Source organism: Miniopterus schreibersii, assembly GCF_964146895.1.
Source record: "Miniopterus schreibersii genome assembly, chromosome: 13".
Classification (NCBI taxonomy): Eukaryota; Metazoa; Chordata; class Mammalia; order Chiroptera; family Miniopteridae; genus Miniopterus; species Miniopterus schreibersii.
The window spans coordinates 39970395-39985597 of record NC_138113.1 but is presented as its reverse complement, the minus strand read 5'-3'; the positions used below and the strand labels follow the sequence as shown (position 1 = coordinate 39985597).

Sequence of the window (15203 nt, the reverse complement as noted above, 5' to 3'; positions counted from 1 at the left end):
CAACAATGACTTGGAAGAGCTGAGGTGGAAGTTGGTCCTGTTGTTGTGGGAGGAGAGACACAGGGAAGGGGAAGGTTAAAGCGAGGGACTTATAATGCCAACAGCACCATTAGGAATCAATGGTAAGTGGTAGGGGGTCAGCCTGCTTCCCAATGCCACTTCTCCTCTAGCAGGACAGCTTCAATGACAGCCGTCCAAACACAGACCCTCCCCTTGGGCCAGGGCAGCCATGGCAAGAGGAGGGATTTCCCCAAATTGTGCCCTGACCACCAGGCCTTGGTACCCAGATGAAAGCAGCCTTGGCTCTATGTCCCCACATGAACCCAGAAAGAGGACAGAGTCCCCAGGTACTCCCTCACTACCCTGTCACCCTACCCCAAGGCTAGTCAGTCCCCTAAGACAAGGTGGACAGGGAGCAAGGATGGGTGTTAGAGGAGGAGAAATAGGGAGAGGTCGGGATGGTGAGACTGGGGGCAGGGTACTTGCTCCCAGCTCTCCGGTGAGCAGAGCCATGGGTACACCTAGTGCCCAGACCCCAGCCTTCCCACAGGGAGGTCCGAGAACCCGAGCGAGGCTCCAGCTGGAGTGGAAGGCACTCAGGCAGGGTGTGGAGGCAGATCTGTGCCAGGGCCCTTAGAGGCTGAGGGTGGGGCTGAGGGCTGAGGATCCCTACAGGGGCCTGCCGGGAGGGCAAGCGCAGCCTCGGGGTCAGCGCCTTTGGCTCTCACTGCTAACTTTCTGGACTAGTGAATGGGGTCTAGGGAACTCTGTGAGAGAGAGGAGAAGGGTAGTAGTTTTATCTAAAGCCCTCTTCCCTTTCCAAGAGCAGAAGTCTAAGGACTAAGAGGCAGATAGAGAGCCGGAGGGGAAACAGAAGGGGAGGGGGACAGGCTTCGGGCTGAGAAAGTATGATCATGACTTGAGGGAAAAGAACCCACTTTGAGAAAGATTGTCTGCAACTTCCCGCAATTCTTGCCACAGTAGTTGGCGCCCCGCCGGGAGAAGAGGACCTCATGGGCGGGCACCCGCTGGTACGCCACTCGCTTGTCTCCCTGCAGCATCCAGATCACGATGTCCGGCAGGCTGTTCTGGGGCTGGAGAGAAGGTCGCAGTCAGGGTGGGGACAGTGACATGCCTGGGCCCACACCTCACAGCCCACCATGAGCTGACCACCCTGGGTCAGGGGCCACACAGGTCTCTCCTCTGGCTTCCATCCCTCAGCTGCCCACCCTAGCCACCTCCTTGACCTCCCAGGTTGGGCTGGGCACCTCTGCCTTCAGCAGCCAGGAGTCCCCAGGACAGGGCGTGAGGCTGTCCCAGGCTCACACGAGAAGCCTGCCAAAAATCACTGAGCTGAGTTCACATTTTCTGGGAAAAGATACTCCTTCCTGGAGCCCAGGGCTTAAGTTCTTAGATTCCGCCCCCCACCCCCACCCCACACACTGGGCAGATGGATGCTCCAAGCATAGACATGGGAGGACTTCATCTAACCCAGAAGGTGACATGACATTCAAGATAACTGGCCCCAGGAGAAGCAGCAAGTCCACAGGTGTGCCCTTCCCAGAGGACACTCACTCCTGCTCCCTCTGACAGCAGGGACCCTAGAAGCTGACTCTTTCTGGGCCTGGGGACAGTGGGCTCTGAAAATGGTGACTGACCCAGAACAAAACTGCTAGGCCCCTGAGTCCCTCAGAGCCTCTAGCTATGAACGGCTCCCAGCTCACACTCAGGAGAGAAGGTTGGTTGGTGTGGTTCATCTACCAAGTGCACCAGGAGGAGGCTGGGTCTGTCTCTTACCAGGGCTCAAACCCCTGGAGCACTTGTTCAGCATTTCACAGGCTTTGTCTCATGTCCTCCCTGCAGCAGCCCAGGAAGCAGAGAAAGGCAGTCCACTTGACAGGTGAGGAAATTCAGGCTCTAAGAGGCTAGGGACTGGGTTTTTCTGTCTCCAAATACCTGTTCCTAACCACTATATCAGGGGTTTTCAAAGTGTGGTTCCTGCAGCAGAAATGCAAATTTCAGGCTCCACTCCAGACATGGGGTGGGGGTGGGGGCTGTAACCTGTTTTAATGAGCCCTTCAAATCTGAGCAAGACTCTCTCTGGGTTCCCATACAACCAATAGCACCTGTTTGACCTGAACATCTCCAAGCCCTCTCACAATCTGTGTTGAGAGTTCTGGGGTCAGTCTGGGCCATGGTTTTGAGAGTCATGCTTTGGCCAGCCCAAGAAGATCGTTCATGGCCATTGTGAGGGGTTGGCCTGTGGTTGAGCAACACAGTGTTCCCCCATGTAGCTGGCCACATGCCTGAGACCCTGCTTGGGAATTGATTCTCGGGGACCAACATTCCAGGCTGCCTTCCCCTCCTGAGCATCCCTTCCACCTCCTGGGCCTCCCTCTCCCCTTCAACCACTCGCTCGTCCACAAGCCCTTTGCAGGCCCTGACTTCCTCAGCACACTGCTTCTGGGGAGAGCCTTCCAACTATCACTACTCTTCCCTGGAGGTCCCACATGGCTCTGGTTAGAGTGGGAAGCAGCTGGCCTGCCTGTGACATAAGAGTGGACCTTTGTCCTCCTTCTGGACAAATCCGTGGCTTGCCTGGTCACTCAAGGAACTGGGTGGGTGCATTTGACCTGAATGAGGGTGGTGCAGGTGGGGAAAGGTGCCCCTAAAGACAAACTGGAGTCTCTTCTCTCTGATTACATATGACAATGCTCAGAGTTACTGCAAACGCAGCCTCCTCAGGCCTGGGGCTCAGAGGCCTCCACGAGGGCAGGAAACACAGGGCCCCTAGAGAGGCAGGAAAAGACGCTGGTTGGCGAGGAGGAGTTGGGTCCTAGGAAAGGAGGCCCTAGCACCAGACCTAGAGCCAGGCACCTTGGGTCCTGGTCCCAGCTCTGTCTCTAACATACTTTGGGAGCACTTATTATGCACTTTTGGGGACATTTATTGAGCACTTTCTACACACTAGGCTCTGCGCTGGGCTCCACAAATCCAGTTTCTTGTTGCATCTTCTCTCTTCCTTCTACAAATGGGGACATTGAGGCTCAGAGAGGTTAAGTCACTGGCCCAGGGTCACCCAACAATGGAGCCAGGGTTAGATCACGGTCCAGACAGTTCTGATGTTCTAGGCGGGAAGGAAGGTGCCTCGCAGGGTTAGGTACCTCATCTGCCAGGGCACGGAGACGTAGAAGCCAGTCCTCAGCCTGCTCCAAGGTGGTGGGGAGCTCATAATGGCCAAGCTTCAAGGCCAAGGCTGCCTCAGTGATCTGAGTCAGGTGACGGGTGCGCAGCTTATACAGGTACTGGTCCAGGTAAGTGGCAGAGGGCCTCTCTTGGATATTGCCCAGGGGCTGGCTGTGAGAGACAGATGGGATATGCCTGATGAGCAGGAGCCCACTGCATACCCAAGTCCAGGCACACACATGCATGTACACACGTATGTGCACAGGCCCCCACAACGAGCCTCACACCCTCAGCTCACCTGCTGGGCCCTCTGTGTGTCCTGGGCACCTTCTCCAGCCTGACCCATGTGCACAGTCATTGCCGTGCAACCTGTGCCATCCTCACCTCCTCCAGGAAGCCTTCCCCAACCACAGTGGCCCACATGCCTCTGATCTGAAGTCCCGGGGGGTTGTCCCTCCCTGTCCCCTGCATCCTCCTAGAGCAGAGGCCTGAGTACTAAGTTGCCCTTGGCTGAAGCGAATCCACTCTGTTGTACGCACACTTTCTTCAAGAAGGAAATTTATGGACCCCTGACAAGCCACTGCAGACGCTGTGGGGAGGCCGGCAGCCAGCAATACAGATGTGTCGACTCCGGGCGGCCCCACAACACCCCTCCCAGAACCCTCTGTTTAGGAAGCCTTTGGAGAGGAGGGGGGGTATACAGTCCCAGAAACACAGCCTTAGGTCCCAAGTGGGGGGTTGGATTTAAACTCCATCCTGTTTGGAGGCAAAGAACTCTGACCCATCCCACTGGGCTTCCGAAAAGTCCTTCATATGCTCCTCCTCACGGTACCAACTCTCCAAGGTCAGCCGGTACACGCACAAGGGTCCTGCAGGATGGGGTGGGGAGGGGGAGCTCCGTCCCCTCCCTCACCGGCAGGACCCCTCTAGATTATCCCCGCTTGAAGGTATGGGGGGCTGCCCCACCTCCGCTGAGCCCTTGACTCCCAAACAGGACATCAGTCAAACCCGCTCCGCCAGTTCTGCTCCCACCACTCGCAGCCCCCCTACCTCATACTCCCCTCCCTGCAGCGTCTCGACTCCGGCTCCCGGCTGATTTATTTTTCTGCCAATTTCCCCGAGCTATGCAGAACCAATTACCGCCGGAGCGCAGCGGCACCGCCGCCGCCAGATACACCGCTCTGGCAGGCCCTCGGCGCACTGCATTTTTCCTGTTATTTTTTTTAATTGAATTTTTAGGGTGGGGGGAGCAGTACGCAAACTCCATCTCAGGAAACTTAAGCCCCGGGACCTGTCTCAGGTCACGTACTGCACACCCTGTAGTAATATAATATTTACTGCCCCGAGGGTGCCGCGGATGGGGCTGCCCCAGGCCAGGAGAGGGCCGGCCTCCATCCCCAGCCCACTTGAACGTGGCGGAGGGGCATGCCTGGTGGGTAAAGGGGGGCCTGGGCCGGAGGCCTGGCTGGAGCCTGCCTGGGAAGGAGGCCTGAGTGGGCCTGAGGGTGGGGGCAGGCGGGTCTGGAGTGGGATGTGGAGAGCTAAGCCAACCAGAGTGATTTATGCTCCCAGCCTGGGTCGGGAGCTGGGAGGGACTGCCATACAGACCACCAAAGGGAGATTTTCACGGAGGCCACCAGCCCAGCCAAGACTCCCCAAGAAACGGCCGGGACCCGTGACTGCCACTAACAAAATGTCTCAGACCTTTCCTGCCCCAGAAAAGCCCAAGGCAGGGGGTATGAAAAGAAAGGGAGACCGGGAAGAAGAGACTGGATGACACTGAAACCCCTCCCAACAGGGGCAGCTGCCCTGCCAACCCTGGCTGCCTCGAGAATGGGAGGCAGGCCCAGCACAGGCTGACAACGGAGCTGAGCTGCTCACAAAGTCGCTGTCTGCCAGAATGGGTGCCTTTGAGGGGTGGGGGCGGGGCAGTGTCCAGCCTGAAAAATGAACTGGTTGCAGGATCATTCATTTCGCTCCTCCTGAGCAACAGCTCTGCTGAGTCCAGCCCTGCCTTCGGGGGGGGGAGCCCCCCACTGAGCAACCTCGGAGTCAGGAGTACTTCCTGGAGGAAGTGGCCCTTAACTGCACCTGTCAGGGCTAGCAGGAGCTAGTCAGACCAAAAAGAGCAGGAAGGGTGTTCTAGCAGAAGGAGCAGTATATGCCCAAGACAATACCTCAGAGGCAGGAGAGAACATGTACAGGTGGCTCTGAAGAGGTCAGAGGGTAGGACTGCTGGGTCCATAAGGCAGGGAATGGGGACAGAGTGACCCGTTTACCAGAATAAGAGCTGGGACTTTTCCTAACTGGAAGACGCCACAGGGCTGAAGTGGAGGTAGCAGGGCACAGTTTTAGGAAGGTCACAGAGAATTAACTGAACACGCTGACAGGACATCCAGGTGGTGATGTGTGGTGGGAGTCAGGTTAGAGATGAGAGTAGAGGGCTGGGCAGGAAGGACAGAGTGAGCGCCACTGGCCTTGAAGGGAGAGGGGTTCCAGGGAGATGAGGCAGGAAAAGGTTCTGATGGAACAAAGGACACTAATGTTGGAGGCGTAGGCAGGGCCGGCTGAGGAGGGGTGAGCAGCCGGTGGTCAGCCATGGCAAGCTGGCTAAGGAACCCTGCACCTGGTGGCCCTGCTTGTCAGCAGTGATGATGCTCAGCACAGAGCCAGAGGTGGAGGAAGCCCCCTTGCTGTGGCCCCAGGGCTGTGGTGGCCTCAGGTGGTGGCTGAGGGAATCAGTCCTGATGACTGGCTGGCATGCCTCCCCTGGAGAGCCACTCCTCCTTGGAGGAGAACCTCCTCCAAGCTCCTGACCTGGGACCAGTGCTCCCCGGGAGGCCCCAGACCCCCTCTGTCCTGAGGAGAGTGACTCAAGGGGCCCAGGCATTAGCAGAAGCATTTTTAGCCAAATCCTCCAAGAACCCAGAGAGGGCAGCAAGGGCAACCCAGGACTTGGGTCCCACTCATCTCAGATGTTTCAGGCACCTCAGACCTGCCAAGGTCCACACAACATGTGAGTCATGAGCAAAACCCTGGCCCACCCTTCGCACTCCAGCTGTCAGGCCAGGCCAATGGGGCACAGCGAGTCAATCTGAGGCCCTCCCCATGGTGACTGTGTCCCTGTGTGCCCCTCCAGCCTCACTCTGTCCTCTGACCTCCAGGCCACAGACAGACATCCCACAGGCACCTCCTCCTCCACGTGGCCAGTCCTGAGCTCCTCATCTTCCCCAAAAGCTGTTCTCCTGCTGACCTCTCTGGGAATGGCACTGCCATCCACCTAGCTGCCCTGGCCAGAGCCAGGATCATTCTCGACCTTCCTTGGGTCCCCGCATCCAATCCACCATCAAGTCTTGTCCATGAGAGAGCAGTGCAGCACCAAGGGGCTCGGCCACTTACTAGGGGTATGAATCTGGCCACATTGATTAACCTCTCCATGTCTCGGTTTCCTCATCTGTAAAATGTAGATCATTCTACTTCCTACCTCATATAATTTTTGTGATTAATTCATATGTGTAAAATTCTTAGAACAGCACCTGGCACAGGTGCTCATTCTGAAGCTGTTGTCATCTTGATGCCTCCTGAATAGTCCCCACCCCTCCCAGTGTCCCTCCTTAGGTGATGCCTCTTCCAGTCTCCCCCACCACCACCAGCCCATCCCTTGAACTACAGGGACCACTGTGCCTCATGGCCGAGCTCACATTAGTGGACCCCTGAGGCCTGTCCCATTTGGACCTGAGCCTCCCTGGTGACTCCCCACTCTCAGACAGCAGGCATTTCAGGCTGCTCTGCCTTTGACTGGGTGAGCCCCTCTCCAAAGGCTGACTACTGCTCCTCCTTTAGAGTTCACATTGGGCGTCCTCTCCCCCAGGAAGCATCCCAAGTTAGATTTGAGTTACATGAACCTGCTCTGAGCTCCTACAGTACATGCCTCCAACCCAACACACTTGACTTCATTTGCTCACGTTAGCATGAGTCACGTGAGGGCTTAAGCTGCCCCCTTGTCAGTCTGCTCTGTGTGTCTGGCACAGAGCCTGCCAGGCTTCAGGGAGGTTTGGGGAATAAGTGAATGAGCTGTCTGCAATTCCACCACTGGGAGGGAGTGATTCTTCAGGGAAACGTTTGTTCTGGTAAACATGTACTTCCCAACTGAGGTACAAAGGACTAGCAGGACACTGCGTCAGGCAGGATGATGGCCCACATCTCAGCATGAAGGCATTTGTCACACCTTCAGTAGGGGGTGGCTGATAGAATTTAAAGGGGGACACAGAACACATTTGCATATGTTCACACTTAACTCCATAGGAAGTAGAAAGGCAACTTTTTACTATTAGGTCCATTTAACAGCTGAGAAAGCTGAGGTCCAGAGAAGTGAAGCTGCCCAAAGCTGCAGAGCTGGTTAAAAGGACAAGAACCTATGTCTCCTGACATTGCTCCTTCTTACTAATAATCACAGCTACCATGTGTTAAACATTTCCTAAGAGCTGGGCAGTTTGCTTATGTGCTATTATAAATTCATTATTCCCAATGTCGAGTTAAAGATGAGGAAACCAGGGCTCAGAGCAGGTGGGTGGTGAGCTCCAAGTCACCTGGCAGCAGGGGAGATGCTGAGATGCACCCATCTCCTGGGCCTCAGGGCCGCTGTTCTCCAGCACCCAAGGCCCCCTTTTCCTGACAATCAGCCTTGTCAATAGAAGGCTAAACAGAAACCAAGGTCCCCTACATGGCCTTGGGGGAAGGAGGGACGTAGTCACTCCCCCCCACCACCACCGCCAGCTCCTCCTGCAGATTCCATCAGGGAAATAAGAGGTCGGGGATCAGAGACACAATGCTCCCCATTCAGGTGAGCCGGCCGCCCAGGTCCCACAGCTGCCGCTGCTGCAGGGAGATTTATGACCTGCTCTAAATGTCACCTTTTCAACTCCCCGCGCTGGCTCCGCCACCTCTGGACTTAGCATGCTGGACTGCTGGCCAAGCATGGCTGGGGAGACGTGCCGTCGCTCACCGCCACACACGAACACTCCTGGGAAAGGGCCTAGCTGAGTCAGGAGGCTGGGTGTGGGTGCCAGGCACCCCTACCTGCAATCTTTGATGAGCTCATCCATCAGCTGAGCCACCAGGGCGTCCACGTCCTCGGTGGAGCACTGCATCTTCATGGCCAGGTGGACTTGCTCCAGGCCGGCTTCCTGGGGACAGGCAGGCAAGAGTCAAGATGGTCACTGCAGGTCGGAAGGGACACAGTGGACCCCAGCCCCAGGCCCTGTCACCACATCCAGTTCATGAACCAAAGAGCAAAGACAGCAGAGACCAGACCTGACATATCAGGGTCTGTCTTGGCTCAAGAACATTCCAGGGCTCCCCACACCAAACTGCCCCAAAGTACAAAGCCTGGGGCTCCAGCTGTGCATGTGGCCACAAGGAGGTCAGGTGCTGTGTTCAGGCTCTGACAGAACAGATGGCATCCTGCTCCTCACAAGCCCCTTCAAGCCAGTCATGCCATCTCACAGGTAAGTGACTGCTGAGCCCCTCTAGTTCCCTACCTGGGATGCTCTCTCCTTCCCAAATCCTAGCACCTAACCAGGCTCAGGTCATGGCCTCCTTCCTTCAGGAGTGCTCAGAAAACCTCCAATAACAGAGTTCTTGCTCTACAAACTCCCACAGCCTGGTCTCCTCCATGGAGCACTTCTCCAGCTGTGTTCATGGGCCTCATTACTGAGCTGGGAGGCAGAGATCTCCCACAGAACACCCATCAGGCCAGGGCTGTCCCTCAGCCCTCATGGCCCTTCCCACCCCCCAGCCTTCCAGGGCATGAGCTCCACCCTGGGACAACCAGAGAAAACGGGCCCTGGAAAGAACAGAGTTCCAACCTCAGGGACTGTCTTGTGAGAGAATGGCTGATCCGGAGGATGGAGTCTGCCCTTAAAAGGCCTCGACTCCAAGTTCTTCTGCACCCGGCCGTTTGCCGGTCCCAGGAAAGGCGTGAGCCACCATGGCCCCCACCTGGGCCCATATCATCTCCCATCCACTCCAAGACCCCAGCCTTCCCCTTGCTTGTCCGCCTTCCCTCCTCACTGTGCTCGCCACCTCACCCACAGGCATGCCCAAGCCTTTCAAACCCCCTCCCTCCGCCCGATGCTCCTCACTTGCTCCAGCAGTGTGGCCACACCTGCCTCCTCCCCATTCCCATGGGCCACGTGCCTTATGGGCTGGCCTCCGCCACATGCACACACAGGAACGGCCCGGGGCCACTGCCAGAGCACCAGCTCCCACCCTTGGCCTCTACACTTCTGCCCACTGTGAATCGCCTCCACTCTCGGGCCAAGCGCCAGGCCAGCCACACCTCGCCTCCACAGGCAAACCCCTGGTCACACCCAAATCAGGACTCACCACCTGCCTCTCTCCCTACTTCCCAATTCCAGCCACTAGAGCCACTCCTCCAGCCCGCCCTCCTCCTCCATCCAACAGACCACCAGGACCTTCTAGCCCAACACCTATGACTTTCTCCCCAGGTTATCCCCTTCCCAGGGCTTGTTACTCTCCCCAGAACCGTTGCAATGGTTCCTGTCTCCTGCTCCCTTGCTGCTCTGAGATGCCCTCCCGATGCCCGCTGGCCCTCTCCCTCCTCGAAGCCCGCATCTCTCCCTGGTACTCCTGGAGAGTCACCTGAACTGACTTCTGTATGGGTGAGCTTGGGCTCTCCTTTACTAAACCAACTCCCTGAACGCAGGCCAGCTCCTTGTTCATGTCTAACTTCTATCTGGAAATTTCTAGCACAAGTCCTCTCATGTCGTAACAGTCAAAGGCATTTGATAATTGAATGAATGAGTGAGTGCAAGGTTCTGTCCTGCTCCTCGCTCGGCTCTTTGTCTGTGCTGTCTTCTCCATCAGACTAAGGGCTCCCCCAGAACAGTTCTCATACCCTCTCCTCTCTTTCCTGTGTACAGGACAGGACCACAAACCTGGCACCGCTAGGACACAAGGGACCCAGACACCATGAAGTTCTGCAGGCACAGCCGTACGTAAGTGTGTGAACCCACGGGGGCCGGTCTGAGCACTCCCACTGCAGGCTGTGTGCGGGTGTGGGTGGCGCTGCTCCCACTCACCAGCCGGTCCGCAATCCTGAGCAGCTGGTTCTGAGCCTCAATTCTGTGGCTGATGTCCTCCCAGTAAGATGACAGCACCACCACAGGTTTCACGTTGCCCCAGGGTAAGTAGTAGTAGTGGCACCCTGGAAGGACACAAAGGGCATGGCACTGAGCCAGGATTCCAGGAGCGGGGACGGGGACTGAGGGTGGGTGGATTCAGGCATCTGCTCCCCTTCCCACTAAGAACTCCCTTGGACACACACGTGTGACCAGTATTTCCCAGTGTCCAGATAGGTGCCTGAGCTTCCCCCCCTGTGCTGAAGTCAGCTGCTGCTCTCACTGAGGTTCCTTAACATCAAAGCAGAGGGGCTGTTAGAAGGATGCGGGGAACCCACATTCTCCACAATCTCTATGCCAGCCCAGCAGCCACCGTGTGATAAATGACACCACAGGTCAGAATCAAAGCTGACTATGGCCAGTTTGGGGAGCTCAATCTGTGAGTCCTAGCAGCAAGAACCCCCTGGGAGGCTAGAAGGGGGAGCTCAGCAGGGGTCCCTCCCTATAGGTTTGTCCAGGATAGGCCCTCCAGTGGACCTCTGGCAACTTCAAATGGGAGGCAGGACGCAGGGTCTGGCCCCTCTCCATGATCTGATTCCACCCAGACACATGGCCTCTGGCCTCACCGTCAAAGACCGCCCGGCTGTACTGGGTGGTGGAGGCCAGCGGCAGGCAGGTGTTATCAAACTTGTTGCCGTAGTTCCCGATGCTGACCTCGAACTGAATGGCATCATCGACATCCTGCAGCATGGATGCTGAGTAGAAGGCAGCGAAGAGGGAATATTTGCGCCTTCGGAGGTACTTCTGGAAACAGAGAGGGCGGCCAGAGAGTCATAGGGAGGAGGAAGGGAGACACCGGGGTGGAGAGGGGTCACATGTCTGGCAGGCCCTGGCTGTGACTGGCGCCCAGTAAATCCTGGCTGGACAGATGGGTGGCGAATGGTCCAGCTAAGCAACAGCGCCCAGATTTGGTTACTAACTGAGCAAACTCATTCCAGGCCTGTGTGCTTGGCCACGTTCCTCTAATAAGCTCTACACCTCCAAGGCCATGCTGCTCCCTAATCCAAACCAGCAGCCATGGCACCGTCACCCCAAGGACCTGGTCTCCTGCATCTGCTGTTCAGAAGGGGCTGAAGGCTCTAAACCACGTGCCCCTGCCCAGGGCTTGCATCCCACTCACTCAGGGTCTCCCCTCGCCAGCCAGCCCTGCAGCATCCACAGACTGCCATGTGCTTGGGATGAATGGGTCCCGTTGTCCCCTCTGGGCATCAGGCACAGGGCTAAGGACATGGGAAGCACTCAATCACAAGAACCGAGATGACTTTACAATCCCCTTTGTGGAATGCAAAAAAAGAGGGGTTACAACTGGGTTTTGGGATAATGTAAATAGTAGTAACAGGTAGTGCTGATTGAGTGTTTACTGCATATGGGTATGAGTTTAATCCTCACAACAACCTTATGAGGTAAGTATAATTATTACCTCCACTTTACAGATAGGGAAACTGATACAGCTGATAAGTGGTCAAGCAAGGACTGAAACAAGCGCCTTCTAACCACAGAGCCTGAAAGTTTAAACCACTGTGCGGACGCCATTCAGCTGCCTCTTTAACACAGGGCCCAGCTCTCCCACTTGTTATGATACATTTGAGCCTCAGTTTCCTCATCTGTAAAATGGAGATACTAACAGCAGTCACCTCATGGGTGCTGGCAGGACTCAATGATATCAAATGTCACTAGCAAGTGTCTGATACATGGTGAGTGCTTAATAAGTGTTAGCTATTCTTACATTATTGTTATAAAATAGCCTCTCAGTTTGTATTGAGCTCTAGACTTTTAAAATGCTTTCATTTATCTTTTTTGAGTCTCTGAACATTCCTCAGGGAAGCAGGGTGGTTATGGTGTTACTCCCACTTCACAGCTGAGGCACTGAGGCCCAGAGAGGTGAAGGCATATGAGTGTGGGTGAAGTTGAGCCTTCCTCCACCATGACACCTCGAGGCTCGCCCCCCTTGACCACCACCCTCATGACTCACAGAGTCATGCCCCTCACCTCCACCCGGAGAATGTCATCTGCAGGGAGATCCTCCACCTTCTGCTCACAGTGCTCCACCAGCTTGGTCTCCAGGGAGAGCAGAACCCGGCCTCGGTAGGCCACACCTTCCCCCTGAGAGGGGAGGTTGGATCACTAGGAGCAGGGGGGATGGGAGAGGAGGAAAAGGAAAGGGGCCTGATCTGGCCCTAAAGTTGCTCATTTCCCAGGCACCAAGGAGGACCCTGAGCCACCCCCATCACTCTGCAAATAAAGAAACAGAGCCCAGAGAGTACAGGTGACAGGCCAAGCCACCCAGATGGTCAGTACCAGACTCCAACCCAGTTAGAGGAGAGATGAAACCTAGGACAGGTGGGTGGGGGGGACCTGGGCCCCTCAGGGGCCAGGAAGTGGGGGACAGGCTGGCCCTGAAGGTGAGGCAAAAGGGAGAGGAGTAAGGGGAAGGAAAGGCCAGGACAGAGCCAGGCAGAAGGAGGGCTCTCTGAGGAGGTGGCTGCCTGGCCCTGCTCAAGGCCTATAAGGCCCTTGCAGTCCAAGCAGGCCCCAGATACTCCCAGTCCAGGCTGGAAGACCTCTCACACAGGCCTGGGGATCTAGGGAATGTGGGGGGTCTGGCTGGCTCACCTTGCCCATGTTGAGCTCTGCATAAGGGTCTGGGAATCCAGTAAACTCCCTGGGACTGCCGTAGAGGTTGACATAGCAGGGTCCAAAGGTGGGAAGGAAGCCCAGGTGGTCATCCACTGGGAGACACAGGCAGGGTCAGAGGGGCTGGCCCAAGGCAGCTTTCTAGTGCTCAACCCAGCCACCTTCGGGCCTGAGCCCATCCCTGGGCCTCAGTTCCCTGTCCATGTGAGGGACGCAGCCTCACACATATATAAAGAGCAGTGACACTGATTATCTCCCATTGTCTCCCATACATCCCTTTAATCCTCACTACAATGCTGAGATGTGGAGATTTTTATTGTTTTATTATTTCATTTTACACACGAGGAGACTGAGGCCCAGGGATGCAAAGAAGCACATGACTCCAATGTGGCATGACTCAAAATGGTCTAAGCTCAAAGTCCATGCACCAAGCCAAGAAGTAAAGCTCAGGGCAGGTCCTCCCCTGTCCCAGCCCTCAGGCTACACGCCAACCTTCAGCCCCTCCCCAACCCACATGTGAGTGTAGGGAGGCACAAAGGAGGCCCCAGAACCTCATGGCCAGAGAAGCCATCTCCCAGGGCACCAAGGAGGAGGCCCATCTAAATGTCCCCCCACAGGCAACCCCTGGGCATACACCTCCCCACCCCTGAAACAGACCCTAATAGCCTTGACTCATGCTGGCAACCCCTTCCCCTCCCCACATTGTGCAAAGAACCATCTCCCAGTGGAGCAGGTTGGAGGAGAGTTAGAAGAATTACACTAATGATCAGGGAAAATCTCTCTCTTCACAGCATTCTTTTTAGAGGCTCTCTTTTGTTAATGTCATTGTTTTCCAGCTGACAGCCAAGTTTCCCAGGACTTGACTTCACTGGCCTTACTCTGAGAACCCCAGGGATGGGGAGGACCATCTGGGGCGATCCAATCCATACAAGCAGGGCAGGGCAAGGTGGGCATAAAATAAATGGCCTCAGCAAGGAAATGCCTGAGTCAGACCTGACGACATGAGCTGTGAAGTGAACCTCAAGTCCCAGTGAGTGGTCGGGAGACAGGGCTTGAAAAATAAGAAATTTCTGACCAGAAGGCAGGAATAGCATGCCTCCCCCAGAGTCAGGGGATGCCCTGTGCGCATCTTCACTCTCCCTCCAATCCCCAGTACAGACAGGGCTCTGGCATTTGGGACAGAGGTGGGAAACCCAGGCCGATGGAATGTGAGCACTATTATTTGTAACAATCACCTCATTTATTATTTACCTTTCAAATTTCAACTTCAAGAGTTTTCAGCTCACCTCTCTGGTCCCCAAGATGTCCCCTGCCCCACTGAGGACAACCCTGCAGGCCCCACTCCCTCCCTGTCTGAGAGAGTGGATTCATTTGAGCATCAGCTGGAGCCCAACAGAATTAGGAGGGGGTTTGGGGAGTGGGAGGGAACTGCCTTTAAATCATTCCAAGCAATTTACATATTCAACCAAAATCGAGAGGTATATAGCCAAAGCTAAGCTAGGGGACCATGGTGGACAATCTCAGACCCACCTCAGGCAAATCAAAAATCCTCAGCAAGCAACACCCTCTTCCCTCCAGCAGAAACCCCAGGCCCACCCCTCATGGTCCCCAAAGCACGTACTGTCCGAGGCCGGAGGAGGCTTGACCACACCTGCAGGCTCCTCTGAAGCATAAAGAAATGGAAAAGGGGTTAGGATGGGCATGGCTTGGAGGAGGTCTGGTTATGTGACCGGGAATGTGGATGGAGAGCTGGCGGACAGACAGATGGAAAGACAGCTCCCGTGTGAGAACCAGAGGTGGCCCGAGGCCTCACTCCCAGCCCAGCTGCGAATTTATCACCAACTAAGTCATCACGGAGCCCCCCAGCCAAACACTGCCCCAGCGCCACAGTGAGCCCTCAGGTCCCTCCCCACTGGTGTCTGCCTGCACATCTGTGTGCTCTGTTTGCCAATTGAAAATTGGACCCAAAACTTGACTCAATACATTCAAGAAATAACACAGAAAAGAAAATGTGCTTTTCCACATTATAGCCAGAAAAGTGAGGGAAACAAAGTACAGACACAAAGAAAGGGTGGGGGAAGCACGAAAGGGCCGGAGCTAGGCAGCCAGGCACACCCAGTGCTCCACCCAGCAGGCAGGTTGACACTGGGGACCCAGCTCCCTGAGATGTCGCATTTCAAG

General features: G+C 55.8%; 1 protein-coding gene across 22 annotated transcripts in view; it reads right to left on the bottom strand.

Annotated features, from left to right (window-relative positions):
* Positions 1–15203, bottom strand: part of DYSF (dysferlin) — a 192066-nt gene that overhangs the window by 99792 nt on the left and 77071 nt on the right. For 13 of the 22 annotated variants that reach the window (XM_081156856.1, XM_081156863.1, XM_081156854.1 and 10 more), the window contains 8 exons: positions 14644–14685; positions 13002–13117; positions 12378–12491; positions 10955–11132; positions 10290–10414; positions 8266–8372; positions 3165–3357; positions 939–1094 (listed from right to left, as the gene is read on the bottom strand). In XM_081156856.1, coding sequence (XP_081012982.1) covers positions 939–1094; positions 3165–3357; positions 8266–8372; positions 10290–10414; positions 10955–11132; positions 12378–12491; positions 13002–13117; positions 14644–14685 — 1031 coding nt within the window. The remainder of the gene's footprint in view (positions 1–938; positions 1095–3164; positions 3358–8265; positions 8373–10289; positions 10415–10954; positions 11133–12377; positions 12492–13001; positions 13118–14643; positions 14686–15203) is intronic. The other 9 variants (XM_081156871.1, XM_081156858.1, XM_081156861.1 and 6 more) reach the window with 1 other exon arrangement.